At 45.0% G+C, this 20,872-nt stretch overlaps 1 protein-coding gene across 1 annotated transcript in view; it reads left to right on the forward strand.

Moving 5' to 3' along the window:
* Nucleotides 1-15,687, forward strand: part of CFAP57 (cilia and flagella associated protein 57) — an 89,435-nt gene extending 73,748 nt beyond the window's left edge. Inside the window, exons 20-23 of the mRNA XM_082264798.1 lie at nt 9,358-9,492; nt 12,372-12,515; nt 12,600-12,735; nt 15,461-15,687. Of these exons, the coding sequence (XP_082120924.1) occupies nt 9,358-9,492; nt 12,372-12,515; nt 12,600-12,735; nt 15,461-15,648 (603 nt within the window). The 3' untranslated portion in view covers nt 15,649-15,687. The remainder of the gene's footprint in view (nt 1-9,357; nt 9,493-12,371; nt 12,516-12,599; nt 12,736-15,460) is intronic.
* Nucleotides 15,688-20,872: the final 5,185 nt, after the last annotated feature.

The raw sequence follows: 20,872 nt of genomic DNA on the forward strand, positions 1-20,872 counted from the left end.
ATGAAAAACGGACATCAATGCATCTCTATGTAAAAACGGATGACAACTGATGATCATCAGTTAACATCCGTTTTCATCCGCTTCCGTCAATGTCCGTTTTTTTGAACGGATGAATGCCCTATTTTTCATCCGTCAAAAAAACGGATCGGACGAAAAACGGATGACAACGGATGACAACGGATTAAAAACTGATGTCAACTGATGACAACGGATGACAACGGATGAAAAACGGACGACAACGGATGAAAAACGGATGAAAAACGGATAGCAACTGATGAAAAACGGATGAGAACTGACGAAAAACGGATGAAAAACGGTTGAAAAACTGATACATTTGACGTGACTGAACTGATGAACTGAACGGACTGTATGTGTGAAAGGGGCCTAAGAAATATTGGGAGAGATTTACTAAAACTGGAGAGTGCAAAATCTGGTGCAGCTCTGCATAGAAACCAATCAGCTTCCAGGGTTTTTGTCAGCGCCTAATTGAACAAGTTAGAAGCTGATTTGCTATCATGCACAGCTGCACCAGATTTTGCACTTTCCAGTTTTAGTAAATCAGCCCCTATACTGCATATGTTGACTTGTTAGTCTGTACACCATTATTAGAAAACTCATAGAGCTATAAGTCCAATAGCCAAAATCTGATTTACAGTGTCTTGAAAAGTATTTATACCTCTTGAAATTTTCCACATTTTATCATGTTACAACCAAAATGTAATTGTATTTCATTGGGATTTTATGTGATAGACCGACACAAAGTGGCACAATAGTTTGGATCAAAGCATATTCATGTGTTAGAATGACCCAGTCAAAGTCCAGACCTAAATCCAATTGAGAATCTGTGGCAAGACTAGAAAATTGCTGTTCACAGACGCTCTCCATCCAATCTGACAGAGGTTGAGATATTTTGCAAAGAAGAATGGGCAAAAATGTCCCTCTCTAGATGTGCAAAGCTGGTAGAGACATCCCCAAAAAGACTTGCAGCTGTAATTGCAGTGAAAGGCGCTTCTACAAAGTATTGACTCAGGGGGGTGAATACAAATGCAGCCACACTTTTCACATATTAATTTGTAAATAAATGGGACTTGACCGTCCCAGCCACCATCTGGGAACCCTCCTCCATGTCTTTATGGACCTTGCTTTGTGTATGGTCTTTATGGACCGTGCACAAAGCAAGGTCCATAAAGACCTGGAGGAGCGAGTTTGGGGTGGAGGAACTTGACTGGCTTGCACAGAGTCCTGACCTCAACCTGACACCTTTGGGGTGAATTAGAGTGGAGACTGCCAGCCAGGTCTTACCGTCCAACATCAGTGCCTGACCTCACAAATGCACTTCTGGAAGAATGGTCAAACATTCCCATAGACACACTCCTAAACCTTGTGGACAGCCTTCCCAGAAGAGTTGAAGCCGTTATAGCTGCAAAGGGTGGGCCAACTCAATATTGAACCCCACAGACTAATGGCCCGAATACACGATAAGAAAATCGGCCGACGATTTCCATTCAGCGAGCGATCGGCCGATATTCTACTCGTTAATACCCAGCCATCAATGAGCTATATCGATATTGTGAACGAAAAATACCGTTTGAAAAACCCGAAAAATTCTGTCGTCTCGTTTGCGAATGAACGATATTCTATACGTTGGTGTTGAGGTCGTTCATTTGAAATCTGTATAACCTCATCACTCATGCCCGGAAATATTTTTCGATTCGACTGTTTCGCTGGTCGGTGGGCAACGGTCGGCCGATATTCGGACCGTGTATGTTGGCAACGTTTTCGACCAACAAATACTTTTTCAAAAGTCGGTGGTGGAATGATTGGGCGATATTGTATTCAGGCCATAAGACTGGGATGCCATTAAAGGAGAAGTACAGCCAAAGCTCGTTTGGCTGTACTTCTCCTGTGGATCACAGGAATGCAGTTCGTTTGGCACTCCTGTGACCCGTTTTCAGTGGAGAGCAGGCTGGACTCACAGAGTCGGTCCATCATCATGACCACGGAGTCGGGATCTGCTAGGTGCCTGGACCAACACCCAGATGAGCCTCTCAGCGAGCCACTGAGAGCCTGAGCCAGCCGCTCCCGCCCCTCCACAGCCCAGCGCACCAGTGAGTGAGGAGGGGGGCAGAGCAGAGAGCTGTGATTGACAGTCAGAAGCTCTCTGCTCGGGGAGTGAACCAAACAATAGGCAGTGTTCGATTGTTCAGTTTTCAGTGTTAGAGGCAAAAATAAATAAATAAATAAATAATTCCCAAACTTCTCTTTTAAAGTTCATGTGCACGTAAAGGCAGACGTCCCAATACTTTTGGTAATATAGTGTATCTGGTGACACCTTTTACCGTTTGCCGACCACACGCCGCAGTTATACTGTGGCAGGCAGCCTCTCCTTCGCAAACCGACATAGGTATACGTTGGTCGCGTGCCTGCAGCTCGTCAGCGGGGACTCCGATGCACGGGGCAGGCGGCTCTGATTGCCGCCTGAAACCCGCGATCGCTCCCCTCTGAGAGAGAAGGACGGGCAGCTGTTGTAAACACAGCTGACCATTCTTCTCCCTGGAATGATCACAGAGCTCCTGTGATCCTTCTATATAGGAACACAGGTCTCTATGGCCATTCCACAAGCCATGCCCCCCCCCCCCACAGTTAGAAACACTCCCCTAGGTACACATTTAATCCCTTGATCACCCACAGTGTTTACCCTTTCCCTGCCAGTGTCATTAGTACAGTAACAGTGCATATTTTTAGCACTGATTACTGTAGTAATGTCACTGGTCCCCCCAAAAGTGTAAAAAATGTCAGTTAGGGGTCCGATCTGTCCGTCCCGCTAAAAATCGCAGATCGCCGCCATTACTAGTAAAAAAAAAACAAAAAAAAAACAATATGACATAAATCTTTCCCGTTGTTAGTAAACACGATAACTTTTGCGCAAACCATTCAAAATACGCTTATTGCGATTGTTTTTATTTAGCAGAAAACAAATTGGCCTAAAATGTTAAAAAATTTTCATTTTTAAATTTTTTTTGGGAATGTTATAGAGCAGAATGTGAAAAATATTGTTTTTTTTTTCAGAATTGTCGCTATTTTTTTGTTTATAGCGCAAAAAATAAAAATCGCACAGGTGATCAAATACCACCAAAAGAAAACTCTGTTTGTGGGAAAAAAAAGGATATCAATTTTATATAGGCACAGCGTCGCACGACCGCGCAATTGTCCGTTGAAGTAACGCAGTGCTGAATCGCAAAATATGGCCGGGTCATTAAGGGGGAAAATCTTCCGGTCCAGAAGTGGTTAACGTTCATGTGCATGTAAAGGCAGGCATTCCAATACTTCTGGTAATATAGTGTATCTGGTGACACCCTTTAAAGGAACATGCGCATTAGATGTATAGATTATAGGTCAAACTGGGAGGTGAGCTGCCAATGGTGGTGGAGTATGTAGCACATGGTGTGTTATTTTCACGAACAAGATAGACATTAAAGAGGAAGTAAACCCTGTAAAAAAAAATGTTAAAAAAAACAAACCTGTAAAGACAAAGGCATAATGAGCCAGTATGCATTGCATACTAGCGCATTATGAAGTACTTGCCTAAAAACGAAGCCCCCGCAGTGCCGGCCGTCCTGCTTCCTGGATCGCGTCCTCCGGCCATCTGATTGGCCGGAGGCGCGATTACATCACTCCCGCGCTCATGCGCGCGGGAGCCGCCGTTCACGGCATAGGTCTCTGAAGGAACGGTACGGGTGGCCGTTCCTTCAGGGCGCCTGCGCCGATGACGTCATCGGCTCCATGCACTGTAAAGATCTCCTAAACTGTGCATGTTTAGGAGATATTTATAGCACCGATAGGTAAGCCTTAATATAGGCTTACCTATAGGCAAAAGTATTTAAAGTGGGTTTACAACCACTTTAACCACTTGCCGACCGCCCACAGTACATTTACTGCGGCAGTCAGCCCCTCACAGGCAAAGTGACGTAGGGCTACATCGCTAGCCTGTGAGGCTCGTTCACGGACCCCCCCGCCGGCCACTCGCGATCGTCCGTAATATAAACAAAGCCGCCTGTCATTCTCCCCTGTGTAAGAACAGAGATCATACGGTCCTGCTATGTAGGATCGTATATCTCTGTTGTTACACAACAAGCCACATCCCATAACAGTTAGAAGCACGCCCCTAGGGACACACTTAACCCCTCCTTCTCCAATAAAGTTAACCCCTTCACTGCCAGTGTCATTTTACAGTAACAGTGCATATGTATAGCACTGATTACTGCAGTAATGTCACTGGTAACCCCAAAAGTGTCAAAAATGTCAGTCAAGGGTCTGATCTGTCCGCCGCAATGTCGCAGTCCCGCAAAAAAATCGCAGATCGCCGCCATTACTCGTTAAAAAAAAAAAAAAACAATAAAAATGACAAAAATCTTTCCCTTAGTTAGTAAACGCAATAACTTTTGCGCAAACCAATCAAAATACGCTTATTGTGATTTTTTTTTTACCAAACATATGTAGCAGAAAACAAATTGGCCTAAAATGTTAAAAGAATTTTGATTTTTAAATTTTTTGGAGAATTTCATATAAAAAATGTGAAAAATATTGTTATTTTTGCAAAATTGTCGCTCCTTTTTTTTATATAGCGCATGATCAAAAAATCGCACAGGTGATCAAATACCACCAAAAGAAAGCTCTGTTTGTGGGAAAAAAAGGACGTCAAATTCGTTTAGGTACAGCGTCGCACGACCGCGCAATTGTCACACAGTGCCGAATCGCAAAATAGGCCCTGGTCAGGAAGGGGGTAAAATCTTCCGGGGCTTAAGTGGTTAAGAAGTTATTATAATTATACAGGATTTATATAGTGCCAGCAGTTTGCACAGCACTTTACAACATGAGAGCAGACAATACAGTTACAATACAATCCAATACAGGAGGAATCAGAGAGCCCTGCTCATTAGAGCTTACAATCTAAAGGGGAGGGTAAAGGTAATAACTGTGGGGGGATGAGCTGTTGGGGAAAATAAAAGTACAATATTTAGGTGGAGGCAGTATAGGAATTGAACATTTATTGAAGTTGAGGATATTCATTGACTGACACACTATATGGACTATTTTCTTTCTATTAGTCTTGTATAGTTTTTTATTTATCATTTTCGGACTCTTCACAGTAAATTGTTACTTGTAGTGCAGCGCCGTATGACTTGTTTTTTTTTTTTTTTTTTCAGTAGGCTTCTCAGTTTTTGTTTTATTAAACAGTGTAGACAAAACACGAAAAAAAAAAAAAATATATTTATTGCTGCCCCATCTAGAGGTGCGTTGCATAGGAAGTTCCCGGATTCTTTTTTTGTTTCCTGGTATGAAGTGTTAGGCCAAGCATTGCACTGACAGAACTGATCTGATTAGATAAAAACACCTTTTATATACTATGACCTTCTCATTCTATGCAGTTTGACGAGTTTCCTTATTTTGGAGACATGCAAATAGTTCAGTAGTCACATGACTAGGCGCTACACTGATTGGCTCTTAGCCGTTATAACGCCACATCCTTCCAGTAACACCATAAACACAACCACAGAGCAGTGATCTATGGCTGTCAGTAACAGGGGTGGAATTCCAGAAGGTGGAACTATTTGCTGCTTGTAGAAGGTTAAAGTGGCTCTTTAAAGGAATTTTATAGATCTGTAGGAATAAATGAATTAGTCGATTAGTATTGCCAATACCGATATTTTGGTCATCGCATATCGGTATCGGTCGATATTTTCGTACATTTAATTTTTTTTTTTTTTACAGGTACTCTTGTGGAGGGATCTGGGGGTCTAAAACACACCAAACCCCTCCTCTGCACTTAAAAGCATTCAAAACTCCAAGTTTGGCTGTTTTGAATGCTGTAATCATTTTGAATTTGGCGCCGAGTACACGGAAGTGAGGTCATGACTTCACTTCCGGGTTTTTACATGGAGACCCGATCAGAGCCGAATGCGGCTTTGATCGGGTGTTCTCTTCGGCGGCCGTGCAGGCTAGTTGCCCGGGTCTCCCGGTGGGACGGGAGACCCGGGCGAGCCGTGGAAGGCGGTGGGAGGGGGGGGGGGGGGTGGGAGATGTCACCTCCCGCTCCTTTTAATGACAGCCGAGCGCCTTCTCAGCTGCATCGGTTGTCATTACAAGACAGCCGACCATCAGCTATGGATGCCGGTACCGGGGTGATGCCTCTAGCTGCAGGCATCACTCAGATACAAGCACTTTCCCGAAATATTGGTAATATCGGTAACCTCCGGGGCCGATTCCGATATATCGGGGAAAGTGCAAATCGACCCCCAATATATCGGCTTTGCTGATAATCGGTCGATCCCTAAAATGGATGGCATGTAACAATGTGCAGCAACAGCACCAACCATTCCACCTTTTATAATTGAAAATCAGTCCTTGAGCTTCAATTAGTGACTTTGCGTAGGCTTATACGATGTCATCAGTCTACTGCAGGCAGGAGGAAGCATTTAAACCCATATAAAATGCAATTAAAGCGCTGCTTCAAAATAACAATACAATGTGCAATATAATAATTTTTGAAAATGCAAGTGCAAAAATAAAATAATATTGCATAAAATTGCTAGTGCAAAATATAATGAATAAAGTCCATATGTGCAATATACAGTGCAATAAATTGTCTGTGCTGATTGTTATCTTCCGGTGCTGTCACAGTGCCTCTTCGTGCTCCCCTACTGAAATCCCTACTCACCAGAAAAAGGAATAAAATAGGCATATAGTGCTACCAGGCACAGGATATATGCAGTAATGGTTCTTCTCCTTCTCCTCCAAACAACAGTTTAAGATAAAGGTACTTCCTAAATCTTGGGATATTCCTATTTAGTTTGGCTCTCATCAGATATGTGTAAGATGAAAGAAAAGTATTCATAGTGTAAAACCATTTAAAAATGTATTAAGATTAAAATCTGATGCACTTACAATATATGCATAAATACAAACATAAGAGCTGGTGAGATTCGCCGCACAGCGTGCGTTCAACCACCGGAAATACCTCAATACAGTCCCCGCTTGACGCGTTTCGTCCCTCCTACCGGGCTCTTCAGAAGCTGGGGACTCTCATAACCATTGGTATTTTATATGCTAAAACCCTCCCACTACAACCCCGACACTCCTACTTCTCCCAACTAGATGTGTACCTCATATATACTGATGTCACGTCCTGCGTGCGTCTATCGCGTACCTCCCTCTACACCAGGGCTGGCCCAAGACATTGTGCTGCCTGGGTCCAAAAATTAAATGCTGCCCCCCCCCCCCCCAAAAAAAAATAAAAAATCACGCCCACCAAAAGGCCCACACAATTTTATTTTATATCATGATAATTAAAACTAAAATTAAATGTATCAGGAAGTCAGATTTATATGCAACAGCACCTTGTCTATATGCACAATTGTATGGCATACCATTATGTTCAATTCCAAACCACAAAGTCAAGTATTATTTTGTTTGTCTGAATGTCTGACGTCATTGCGCACACCTTGTCTATATGTAACATTTTTGGGGGGCTGCATTGTGGGGGTGGGGGTTAGGGGACTGCTTTGTGAGGGAGGTTAAGAGGCTGCTTTGATGGGTATAGTGACAAAAAACATGCATGACCTGCTTGTCTCATGAAAGTCCCAAATATTTTATGAAATTAGGGATGGAGGCACTGTGCTATACAGGTCAATTGCCTCATATAAAGTCCCAATCTGTGTTTTACACTGCATCCGCCAAGGGGCTGGAGGTGTATGCTTCTCAGCTGGTCGTTTTCAGTTATTACCATCACAAGAACATCGCTATTGAGTTTTGAGATACTAGACCAGTCATGGATGGGGGTGGGTTGGGGGAGGTTTGGGCTGCTCCCTCCCACCTGCCTCCTATCCATCCATTAGCAGCCATGTGCTCCCAGTGTGGAGACACTCAAATTAGAAAGTGTTAGGACTGCAGGTAAAACAGGGTGCCGTGTAGAGGCCCTGCAGCTTACACATGCGTTTGCAAATGCGTGTCAACTAAACCCTTGTTCTTTATTTATATCATGAGACAGGTCTACTAGGTTGGTGGCAGACTGGAGGGTGAGTACATCAGACTGGGGGCTGGCTGGCTTCCATAAACCTCTCTTAATCCTTTTCAATTAGTTTTTTCTGATACAGGGATGGAGACACTGGGCATACCTGCTGGTGTCTCACTAAGACTCGATTCACACTAGCGCGACTTGTCAGGCGACTTGTCAGCCTGACAAGTCGCACTCCCTCGCGGTCCATTGACTGCTACAGGACCCGTTCTAATAGGAGCGACACAAGTCGCTCCGACTTAGAAAAAGGGTTCTGTACTACTTCGGGGCGACCTCGGAGCGACTTGCATAGACTTCCATTATGTGAAGTCCATGCAAGTCGCTCCAAAGTCGTGGTGCATGGGAATGCACAAGTCGCCCCCGAAGTAGTACAGAGTCGTGCTGCCCCAGTGTGAACCGACTCTTAGCCCCCGTTCACACTGGGGCGACCTGTCAGGCGTTCTGGTCGCCTGACAGGTCGCCGTAGGTCGCCTGGCATAGAGAAGCTGTGGACCCGTTCTAATAGGAGCGACACAAGTCGCTCCGACTTAGAAAAAGGGTCCGTAGCTTCTTTGGGGCGACCTGGAGCGACCTGCATTGACTTCAATGTTATGAAGTCCGTGCCGGCCGCTCCTAGGTCGCGGTGCGGGAAGTCGGATCGCCCCAGTGTGAACGGGGCCTTAAAGTCCCACATAGCCCACATTGTTTACATTGTTTAGTGACAAAAAACAAACAAAAAAAAACAGTAATAACTCTAATAAATATAAAATGTAGAAAATATATATACTGTTATCTTCTTCCATAACTCACCACTGGACCGGTCCACCAAACACCCGCTATCTGTCCTCCTGTCACTCCTGTGCCTGCTGCAGCCACTGCCCTTGAAGATCCAGCCTGCCCTGCGTGAGATGGAGGGCGCTGATGTCTGATGTCATTGCGCACACCACAATCACGCGAGGGATGTTCCCCGGGGGAGAGGCTCCGCCTCCTCATACTCCTCGGTTTGCACTACAGGTGGCAGTATGAGATGGGGAAATGCCGCCCGTAACGTGCTGCAAACTGATGACCCACAAAACTGCTGGAAAAAAAATCTTGAGCGGCAATTTGCTGCTGCTCTCAAAGTTCTGCCTGGGTCCAATGGACCCAGCAGGACCCATGGTAGGGCCGGGCCTGGGTTACACTGACCTAGAAGGAAAACACGTTACTTAGAATGAAAGATATATCTGATGACAAGTCCGTTATAAGGAACACTTGTTGGTGCCGATCTGTTCTCGTGTAGTAATGGGCAGTTTCTATCCCTTCAGGTTCGTGACGTTGAAGCCGAAGTAAAACGCTTCAAGACAGATCTGCATAACTGCGTTGGATTTATTCAGGAACCCAAAAAGCTAAAGGACAGCATCCGGGAGCTGTACACCAAATATGTACAGGAGAGCGACGCAGTGAGTTTATATTGGCATTTCCATGTCATCACCCCCATCACAAATCAGAAACAAAAATGGTTGTTAGAGGCAAACTTTGGCCAAAATGGATAATAATGTTTTGAGAGTTTACCAAGAAGATGAGTGGCCTCCATATCTCAGAGACTGCAATAGAGAGATTTTCTTCTCTGCAGTTTGTGCTACCACCCCTCTGCATTATGGGGTGTCTTGCAGGGAGTGTGACACCATCATTTACCTTTTGTTAAGGCCGGTGTTGATGCACTTTAGCTTGTGCTGATGGCATCAGTTTGAGATGCTTGTGAGATCATTCAGAATCCATTGACAGGTGTATTTGATCTGCAAGTCAATCTCTTTATGACCTGCAGTTGACCTGCTTCTGACTTGCAGTCTGACCTGTATTGCACTTTCTACAAGTGGGTATTGAATTCCCATAGACTTGTATAAAAAATCCACTTAAAGCAAAAAAAAAAGAGCCCGTTGACCCAGTCGATAGTGGTCATGGCTTGGGAGTCCCACTGGGGATATCTCTCCACTCCAGTTGCTAAGAGATATACTGTGGGCCAAGAAAATGTGGACCCCTTCCTGATGATTGAGTTCAGGTATTTTCAGTGAATGGTAAAGATAATACTATATCATACAAATTCATTTTAGACAATTTTGCTCTTCCATCCTTGTGGTAACAGTTTGGTGAAGGCCATTTTCTGTTCCAGCTCCGAAAAGGCATGGTTTGAGGGGTTGGGTGTGGAGTAACTTGTCCTGCACAGAGCCCTGACCTCAACCCTAGTAAACATAGATGGAATGAATTGGAAGGATAATTTTTTAGCCAGGTCTTCTCATCCAACATCAGTTCCTGACCTCACAAATGAGCACACATTCCCACAGACGCTCTCCAAAATCTTGTGGAAAGTCTTCCCTGAACAGTGGAGCATGTTATTGCCACAAAGGAAAAGCAACTCCAAGTTAATACCCATGGTTTGGGAATGGAATGTCAAATACTTTCATACAGATCTAATATATAGTATAGATTTGATATAGTGTATAAGGATCCAGAAATTTTGGGGAGGCTTTATCCTTTTAGGATGGCAGGCATACTTCTGTGGCCAACTGGACTGGTTTACAGCAGAGATTCTTTGTCACCTAACTTTGTTGGAGGTTGACAAGAGGGCTTCCCTTGCGGCTCTGGTCCGAGCACCCCTAAATGTGGTGAAAGAGGTACAAGGCTCAAAAGCAGTTTCTGGTAGCAGATGATTGCCAAGGTCGGAGACGTAGTCAAGGTGAGCCAAGGCCATACACAGTGAGGCAGCAGGGGAAGCAGGCAGAGCAAGGTCCAGTAGCAGGCTGAGGTCAGTACAAGGGAAGCAGGCAGAGCAAGGTCCAGTAGCAGGCTGAGGTCAGTACCAGGGAAGCAGGCAGAGCAAGGTCCAGTAGCAGGCTGAGGTTAGTACAAGGGAAGCAGGCAGAGCAAGGTCCAGTAGCAGGCTGAGGTCAGTACCAGGGAAGCAGGCAGAGCAAGGTCCAGTAGCAGGCTGAGGTCAGTACCAGAGAAGCAGGCAGAGCAAGGTCCAGTAGCAGGCTGAGGTCAGTACCAGAGAAGCAGGCAGAGCAAGGTCCAGTAGCAGGCTGAGGTCAGTACCAGGGAAGCAGGCAGAGCAAGGTCCAGTAGCAGGCTGAGGTCAGTACCAGAGAAGCAGGCAGAGCAAGGTCCAGTAGCAGGCTGAGGTCAGTACCAGAGAAGCAGGCAGAGCAAGGTCCAGTAGCAGGCTGAGGTCAGTACCAGGGAAGCAGGCAGAGCAAGGTCCAGTAGCAGGCTGAGGTCAGTACCAGGGAAGCAAGCAGAGAATAATCAGAGGCAGGCCAAGGTCGGTGTCCAAAATCCACAGAGCAAGGTCAGGAATAAGTCGGGTCAGCAACAGTTAGCAAAAGCAGGAATACAGATCACGGGAAAGCTGAAGAACATCCAGTGATTAGCACACACCAGGGTTTTCTTTAAATAGGCAGCTTGACACCAATGCGTGTGGACGTGTGCGCTGGTGCACACAGATACCCTGATGTGTCAGTGCATGCTGGATGCTAGCCCATGCTCGTCTGTGTGCTGGTACATGTACACGAGCATTGGCTGAATGGGAATGCGCATTAGCTGTATTCGTTTCCAGAAATTCTGGAATAAAGAGGCATTTATCCAGAGGCATTTATCACAAACATTCCTATGGATTTAAATGACTTCTTTGCCAATGCAGGTGTTCTTCTTGCCTGTTCACAGTTGGGGATGCACCGAGCCGATATGGCCATTTTAGATGGATCGGGGGATCGGTAACATTGACCGATCCACTGGCCGATCCGGTTTTTGCTGAGTAACGGCTCAGCCATCCCTTACTAGGTGCAGTAGTAGTATGGGATGGGAGCCCCTACCTCCTGTATAGTCCCGGCTCACAGGCGGAGTGATATAAGATGCACTCCGCCTGTGAATGGAGGAGCCGTACACATGAAGCAGCGGCTTTGCTCTGTACTGCTACCGCTTGCTTTGTGTGTAGCTCCGGTTCGGTTCCGGTATCGGCGATTTCACAACGCCAGATATCGGTATCGGGTCCAAAAAAGTCGGATCGGTGCATCCCTATTCACAGTGCTGGGTCAAGGTCCTTTAGCACACAAGAAAAAAAGGAACAAGTGCAGTCCCTTCCACCCATGAGTTGTGAACTATTTTATCAGGATAAGTCACAGGTCTAGCCTTTTTTGCACTGCACTCGTTCTGAAGTACCCAAAGTGGCCACCTCTTCTGCCTACCCTGTATGGCTATTTGGGTGCCAGTTCAGTACACGCAATCGTGGCAGTGGCAATCCCTATCAAGTTACTTCATCTCTCCCTAAATTATATCCATGCAGGCAGAGATTGTGGGCATAGATGCCGACATCCAGAGGGAGTACGCCCGCCAGCGGGAGCACCTGGAGCGCAGCTTGAGCACATTACAGAAAAAGCTTGCGAAAGACACGGAGATCCATCGAGTGGACAATGTGCGCATCATGCAGGTAAAATATCACCATCGTCACTGTGATTTATAAATGCACCTCACACAGAAAGATGTATTAAATGACCTCTTTTATTCTCTGTAGGAAAACGTCACGCTCATTAAGGAAATTAATGAATTACGTCGGGAGCTAAAGGTCAGCCGTACGAAGGTGCATGACCTGGAGGTGGCTCTTGGGCTGGACCGGAAAAATCGGAAGAGCAGCCTTACAGACTCCAAAGGTAGTGACCTTTCTTTTATATCATATGACAATAATGGACAAGCATGGCCAGAGGTAATGAAGGCAGCTGACATGGTGCAAACCACATCCTCTGCTTCGGACAGCATCATCCACTGAGCACTCAGGTGGTGCCCCTTCAGCACTATCAGTACTAAGTAATTGGGAGAAGCTGAGGGGCTGCACTGAGATTTGTGCTTGTAGAGGTTGACCAATATTTGATCCAACATCTCCTATTGCAAGGGATTCTAAAAAAGTGAAAGCTTGAAAAATGACAATTGCATATCAAGTTCCATCTTAAAACAAACCTATTGCTTGTCCCTGAACTGAAGTTCCTCTGTATTTATTTTCTGCTGGGGTGGTTGGCTGTCCATGTCCTCCTCTTCTTTCTGTGGCAGCGTTGGGGGTTCTTATACTTTTTTTTGGTGGCAGCAGGGAGCAATCCTTTTATTCTCCTTCCTGCAGCGATGGTGGGCAGTCTTTTTCCTTCTCTTCCAGTGACAGTAGTGAATGACCCTTTTTCTTTACTTCAACAGCAATGGGTGGTCCTTTACTTTCTGTGGGGATAGTGAATGGTCCCTTACTTTTTTTTCTGCAGCAGTGGTGGATGGTATTTTTTCTTTCATGTCTGCAGGTGCAATAAGCAGTTTTTTTTTCTTTCCTTTCTGCAGCTGTGGTGCACAGTCCTCTTTGTTTTTTTCCTGCAGAGGCGGTGCACTGTCCTCTTCCTTTTCTTCCTGTAGTGGTGATTTATGGTCCTCTTCCTTTTCTTCCTGTAGCAGTGGTGCACTGCCCTCTTCCTTTTTTTCCTGCAGCGATAGTGCACCTTCCTCCTCCTTTTTCTTCCTGCTGTGGTGGTGCATGGTCCTTTTCTTTTCATTCCCGCATTGGTTGTGCACAGTCCTTTTCCTTTTCATTCTTGCAGCGGTGGTGCACGGTCCTTTTCTTTTCATTTTCATTTTTCTTTTCGGTTGTGCACAGTCCCGTTCCGTTTATTCCTGCAGCGGTTGTGCAGGGTCCCATTCCGTTTATTCCTGCAGCGGTGGTGCACAGTCCTTTTCCTTTCATTCATGAAGCGGTGGTGCACGGTCCTTTTCCGTTTATTCCTGCAGCGGTGGTGCACAGTCCTTTTCCTTTCATTCCTGAAGCGGTGGTGCACGGTCCTTTTCCGTTTATTCCTGCAGCCGTTGTGCACAGTCCTTTTCCTTTCATTCCTGCAGCGGTGTGCGGTCCTTTTCCTTTTATTCCTGCAGCGGTGGTGCACAGTCCTTTTCCTTTCATTCCCGCAGCGGTTGTGCACAGTCCTGTTCCTTTCATTCCTGCAACGGTGTGCGGTCCTTTTCCTTTCATTCCTGAAGCGGTGGTGCACGGTCCTTTTCCGTTTATTCCTGCAGCGGTGGTGCACAGTCCTTTTCCTTTCATTCCTGCAGCGGTGGTGCACGGTCCTTTTCCGTTTATTCCTGCAGCGGTGGTGCACAGTCCTTTTCCTTTCATTCCTGAAGCGGTGGTGCACGGTCCTTTTCCGTTTATTCCTGCAGCCGTTGTGCACAGTCCTTTTCCTTTCATTCCTGCAGCGGTGTGCGGTCCTTTTCCTTTCATTCCTGCAGCGGTGTGCGGTCCTTTTCCTTTTATTCCTGCAGCGGTGTGCGGTCCTTTTCCTTTTATTCCTGCAGCGGTGGTGCACAGTCCTTTTCCTTTCATTCCTGCAGCAGTGGTGCACAGTCCTTTTCCTTTCATTCCTGCAGCGGTGGTGCACAGTCCTTTTCCTTTCATTCCTGCAGCGGTGGTGCAAAGTCCTTTTCCTTTCATTCCTGCAGCGGTGTGCGGTCCTTTTCCTTTCATTCCTGAAGCGGTTGTGCACGGTCTTTTCCTTTCATTCCTAGTGGTGGTGCACAGTCCTTTTCCGTTTATTCCTGCAGCGGTGGTGCACAGTCCTTTTCCTTTCATTCCTGCAGCGGTGGTGCGCGGTCCTTTTCCTTTCATTCCTGCAGCGGTGGTGCACAGTCCTTTTCCTTTCATTCCTGCAGCGGTGGTGCACAGTCCTTTTCCTTTCATTCCTGCAGCAGTGGTGCACAGTCCTTTTCCTTTCATTCCTGCAGCGGTGGTGCACGGTCCTTTTCCGTTTATTCCTGCACTCCGCCGCTCTCGTGCGCTGGCTCCGCCTCTGCCCCACAAGCCCGCTCACCCACACTGCTCCAAACCAACTGGCAGCCGCTCGCCTCGGCTCGGCCAGTAGCAGTGCAGCATAGAGGTGAGTGACCGTGACAGACAGGAGCCGACGAGACACAGAGACGGCGGCCAGACCAGTCAATGAATACTCCGAGACGAGTCCCAGCTGCGGCTGCCAGCCGCAACATTTACTGTGTCTGTGTGTGGCAATTATTTTTTTTTTCTTCTAGCGGCCGCTCTGCCGCCTGCAACCGTGCACCCACCACGACGATATCGGGCCATGTTAACCACCGCGATACCGCGATAGCGGCAATATCGTTACATCCCTAGTTGTAACATGACAAAATGTGGAGAATTTCAAGGGGTGTGAATACTTTTTCAAGGCACTGTATATTATGGTTTACCAATTCTTATATGTGACGGCTGCATTAGTGTACTTTTTAGGCTCTCTTTCCTTTATATTTATCTGGTGATTTAGCCAGTAAGTCTGTTGTTTTTCAAAGAAACAGAGAATCTGAAATGGCTAACGAAATTAACGTATACTGTGTTTTCCCATTTAGCGACGTCCATTGGCGGCCACCACTCTGCTGGGGTCTTACGACTAAACATGGAAGAGGAGACGGTGAGAATTATTGAGATGCAAAAACTGGAGATCAAACGTTTGCGAGATTTAATCCAATCACAGGATCTTAGTACAGGGATCCGACCCCCGTCAGTGGGCAGATTACCATCACTGACAGCCTCCTGAGATCCAGCAGACGTTTTTAAATTGTACACTTAATAAAATAATACATAACATATTTATCCGTGTCTCTGTATTTCTTTAGAAAATATTTACCCCCCCCTTCATTACCAGTCCATTTTTTTGCGACACGGCACTGCATTATTTTAACTGACAATTGCGCGGTCGTACGACGCTGTACCCAAATAATATTGATGTCCTGTTTTCCCCACAAATAGAGCTTTCTTATGGTGGTATTTGATCGCCCCTGCGGGTATTTTTTACGCTATAAACAAAAAACGACAATAAAAAAAAAATATGTGTGTGTATGTATATATATATATATATAGATATATATATATATATAGATATATATCTATATATATATATATATATATATATATATATATATATATATATATATACATATATATATATATATATATATATATATACACACATACATATTATATATATATATATATATATATATATATATATATATGTATATATATATATATATATATATATATGTATATATATATATATATATATATATATATATACATACCTACATACATACATATGTATGTATATATATCTATATGTATATTTATATGTGTGTATGTATATATGTATTTATTTATTTATTTATTTTTACTTTCTGCTGTAAAACATATCCAATAAAAAAATTGAAAAAAAATCAAATTTCTTCATCAATTTAGACCAATTTGTATTCTGCTACATATTTTTGGTAAAAGTGAAATCCCAATAAGCGTATATTGATTGGTTTGCACAAAAGTTATCGCGTCTACAAACGATAGGATATATATTTTTTAATAGTAATGGCGGCGATCAGAAACGTATAGCAGGACTGCGATATTGTGTCTGACAAACTGGACACTAACTCACACTTTTTTTGGATTACCAGTGACACTAATACAGTGATTAGTGCTAAAAAAATATGCACTGTCACTGTACTAATGACACTGGCTGGGAAGGAGTTAAAACCAAGGGCGATCAAAGGTTTAAAGTGGGAGTAAACTTCCATAGATTGTTTGTACCTATAGGTAAGCCTATAATAAGATTTATCTATAGGTGGCCGCCGGCCACTCGCGATCTCCCACAGGAGAGGGAGAAAGACAGACGTCTGATGTAAACACAACAGTCTGTCATTCTCCCTGATGTAATGACAGAGGCTATGCGATCCTGCTATGTAGGATCGTATGTCTCTGTGATGATCTCACAAGCCACGCCCCCTGACAGCTACAATCACGCCCCTAGGGACACACTTAACCCCTTGATCACCAGTAAAGTTAACCCCTTCCCTGTCAGTGTTATTTTTACAGTAACAGTGCATATGTATAGCACTGATTACTGTAGTTATGTCACTGGTACCCCCAAAAGTGTCAAAAATGTTAGTTAGGGATCCGATCTGTCCGCCGCAATGTCGCAGTCCCGCAAAAAAAAAATCGCAGATTGCCGCCATTACTAGTTAAAAAAAAAAAAACAATGAAAATGACAGAAATCTTTCCCGTAGTTAGTAAACGCAATAAGTTTTGCGCAAACCAATCAAAATACACTTATTGCGATTATTTTTTTTTACCAAAAATATGTAGCAGAAAACAAATTGGCCTAAAATGATGAAAAAAATTTATTTTTACATTTTTTTTTTTTTTTAAATTTCATATAAAAGTGAAAAATATTGTTATTTTTTCAAAATTGACGCTCTTTTTTTTGTTTATAGCGCAAAAAATAAAAATCGCACAGGTGATCAAATACCACCAAAAGAAAGCTCTGTTTGTGGGGAAAAAAGGACATCAATTTAATTTGGGTACAGCGTCGCACGACCGCGGAATTGTCCGTTAAAGTCACGCAGTGCCGAATCGCAAAATAGGGCCTGGTCTTTGAGCAGCCAAATCCTCCGGGACTAAAGTGGTTAATGACCCTATTTTGTGATTCGGCACTGCGTTACTTCACTGGACAATTGCGCGGTCGTGTGACGCTGTACCCAAATGAAATTTAAGTACTTTTTTTCCCACAAACAGAGCTTCTTTTGGTGGTATTTGATCACCTGTGCGATTTTTACTTTTTGCGTTATAAACAAAAATAGAGCGACAATTTTGAAAAAAACACAATATTTTTCACAATCTGCTATATAACATTTCCAAAAAAAAAAAAAAAATGTTAAAAATCTAAATTTTTTAACATTTTAGGCCAATTTGTTTTCTGCTACATATTTTTGGTAAAAAAAAAATCGCAATAAGTGTATTTTGATTGGTTTGCGCAAAAGTTATCGCGTCTACAAACTACGGGAAAGATTTATGTCATTTTTATTGTTTTTTTGGTTTTTTTACTAGTAATGGCAGCGATCTGCGATTTTTTGTGGGACTGCGACATTGCGGCAGACAGATCGGACCCCTGACAGATATTTTGACACTTTTGGGGGTACCAGTGACATTACTACAGTAATCAGTGCTAAAAATATGCACTGTTACTGTAATAATGGCACTGGCAGGGAAGGGGTTAACAGTATAGGTGATCAAGGGGTTAAATGTTATCCTAGGGGAGTGATTCTAACTGTGGGGGGGGCGTGGCTTCTGAGGTGACCACAGAGACATGTGTTCCTATATAGAAGGATCACAGGCGCTCTGTGATCATCCCAGGGAGAAGAACAGTCAGCTGTGTTTACAACAGCCGACTGTCCTCTCTCTGCAGGGAGCGATCGCGGGTGTCAGGGGGCAATCAGAGCTGTCTGACGCACGCATCTGCTTCCCCGCTGACGATGGGGGGGGGGGGGGGGGGGGCGGCAGCGCACTGCTGGCGGCGCATGCTCGCCCCCTAGCTCCTCCCAGGCGAGTGACATACATCTATGTCGTTTTGCCTGTATGAGCCACCCTGCCGCAGTAAATACAACGTAAGCGGTCGGGAACTGTTCAAGGGCCGGTTAACACCATAGAAATGCAGTCCGCATGCGTTCCAAATGCTTTTCTGTATGCACTTTTTTGACGCGTTTTTAATGTGTTCCAGTGTGTTTTTGATGCAGTCCAGTGCATTTTATCCCCCTCTTTTTTCTTAACCTTAAAATGTAACTCCACTTTCGTGGGGAAAAAAATTAGCAAACAAAGAAAAAAGAATACAGGATATACAATTACAGCACAAATTATATTGTGTTTGAATGTTATTAAAAATGACCTTTCCTTTCCAATCTGCAGCTGTTGTAATTTTCTGAAAATGCAATGCAATATGGCCGCCTGGAGCTGTTCTGTACACAGAATGTATACTGACCACACCCCCAGAAACATCATTTCCTGCTTGTGTGATTGGCTCACCAATTTTCCCAGAAGTCTGCACTAAGATACAAGTCAGATTTCTGGCATCCCCTGCAACAGAAATGTCATTTTTGGTGAGATACTTCCAATAGTAACACGTCTAAAGGGATGCAGGCCCAGCAGCTTTCCTCATTAGAGCCCTGCAGCTGCCACAGCTGATAGATAATTATGAAACCACTCCCATTAGACCCACTCAGCACAGAGGAACAAACAACGATTTCTTCAGAATAACAAAAGATAGGAATCTGCAACAAAGTTTGTTATAATCCCTGCAATGTACAGAGATCACCCAGAGGGGAATGGTTTTTTTTTTTCAACAAAAGTGGAGTTACGCTTTAAATAAGTACATGTGCTTTCCAGTGCATTTGTGGTGCGTTTTACAGCGTTCCAGTACAGTCCAGTGCAGGAAAAATGCAGCATGTTCTACTTTTTTTTCTGGAACTGGAATGCACTGAAACTGACCACACTGGTGTTGACTCTGCCATTGAAAACCATATAACCTACTATCCATGCGTTTTTGATGCATAAAAAAAAAACAGCACTGGACTGCATGTGGTGTAAACTGGCCCTAACTGTTTCCCTAGCTGGTGTTTTACTGTAGTGGGGGAGGTGCTTTTACTAGAGGAAGACATACATCCATGTCCCTGCTTGGCAGGAACACAGGATCAATGCCTTCCTCACTGACAGAATGGCTATCTGCCTTGTTTTCATAAGCAGATGGCCGTTCTGCCTGTGTACCGTGCGGTCAGCGAGTGCCGGCAGACATCAGGTGTGCGGGACCTGCTGATCAGCTGCCGCTGTGTAGAATGGGGAATGGGCCGCCGCTGGTGCGCACTCTCGCCCGATACTCAGAAGTGCAGGATCTCGTATATATCTCCTTACCGACCGCCCGCTGCAGCTTTACTGCGGCAGGCAGCCGCTCCTGGGCAAAGCGACGTAGGTATACGTCGCTCGCTCTCAGGAGGCTAGGGGGCGAGTGCACGCCGCCGGCGGCGCGCTCCCGCCCCCGCTCGTCAGCAGAGAAGCCGATGCGTGTGTCAGGTGGCTCCGATTGCCGCCTGACACCCACGATCGTTTCCCGCTCAGAAAGAAGAACGGTCAGCTGTTGTAAACACAGCTGACCGTTCTTCTCCCTGGAATGATCACAGAGCGCCTGTGATCCTTCTATATAGGATCACATGTCTCTATGATCATTTCACAAGCCCCGCCGCCCCACAGTTAGAATCACTCCCCCAGGCAGTGGTGTATTTAGGTTTTGTGCTGCCCTAGGCCTGACTAAACTTGGGCACCCCCTAATTTAAATATGATCCAACCCTTCCTGTAAAGACCACACCCCTTCCGGTTTATGACCCGCCCTGTAAACCACAGACCACAACCACAGTGCCCATAAATTCAGCCTCATCAACGCCCATCAGTGCAGCCTCATTACTGCCCATCAGTGCAGCCTCATCAGAGCAGCATATCAGTGTGGCCTCATCAGTGGCCACCAGTGCATAATATCAGTGGCCACCAGTGCTGCCTTATGAGTGCAGCTTATCAGTGCCATCTCATCAGAGGCCATTAGCGCAGCCTCATCAGTGACCATCAGTGTGCCAATCACTGAAACATATCAGTGCCCATCAGGGCAGCATATCAGTGCAGCCCCACCAGTGAAGCTTATTAGTGCCACCTCATGCCCATCAGTGCAGCCTCATCAGTGCCTATCAGTGCAACATATCAGTGCTGCCTTATCATTGCTGCCTCATTAGTGCCCATCAGTTCAGTTTATCAGTACGCACCACTGCCGCCTCATCAGTGGCCATTAGAGAATCATTTTAGTGACCATCAGTGCAGCATATCAGTGCCCATCAGTGCAGCATATCAGTGCTGCCTTATCAGTGAAGCCCCATCAGTGCAGCTTATTAGTGCCACCTCATCAG

Source organism: Pelophylax lessonae, assembly GCF_965119305.1.
Source record: "Pelophylax lessonae genome assembly, chromosome: 8".
Lineage (NCBI taxonomy): Eukaryota > Metazoa > Chordata > Amphibia > Anura > Ranidae > Pelophylax > Pelophylax lessonae.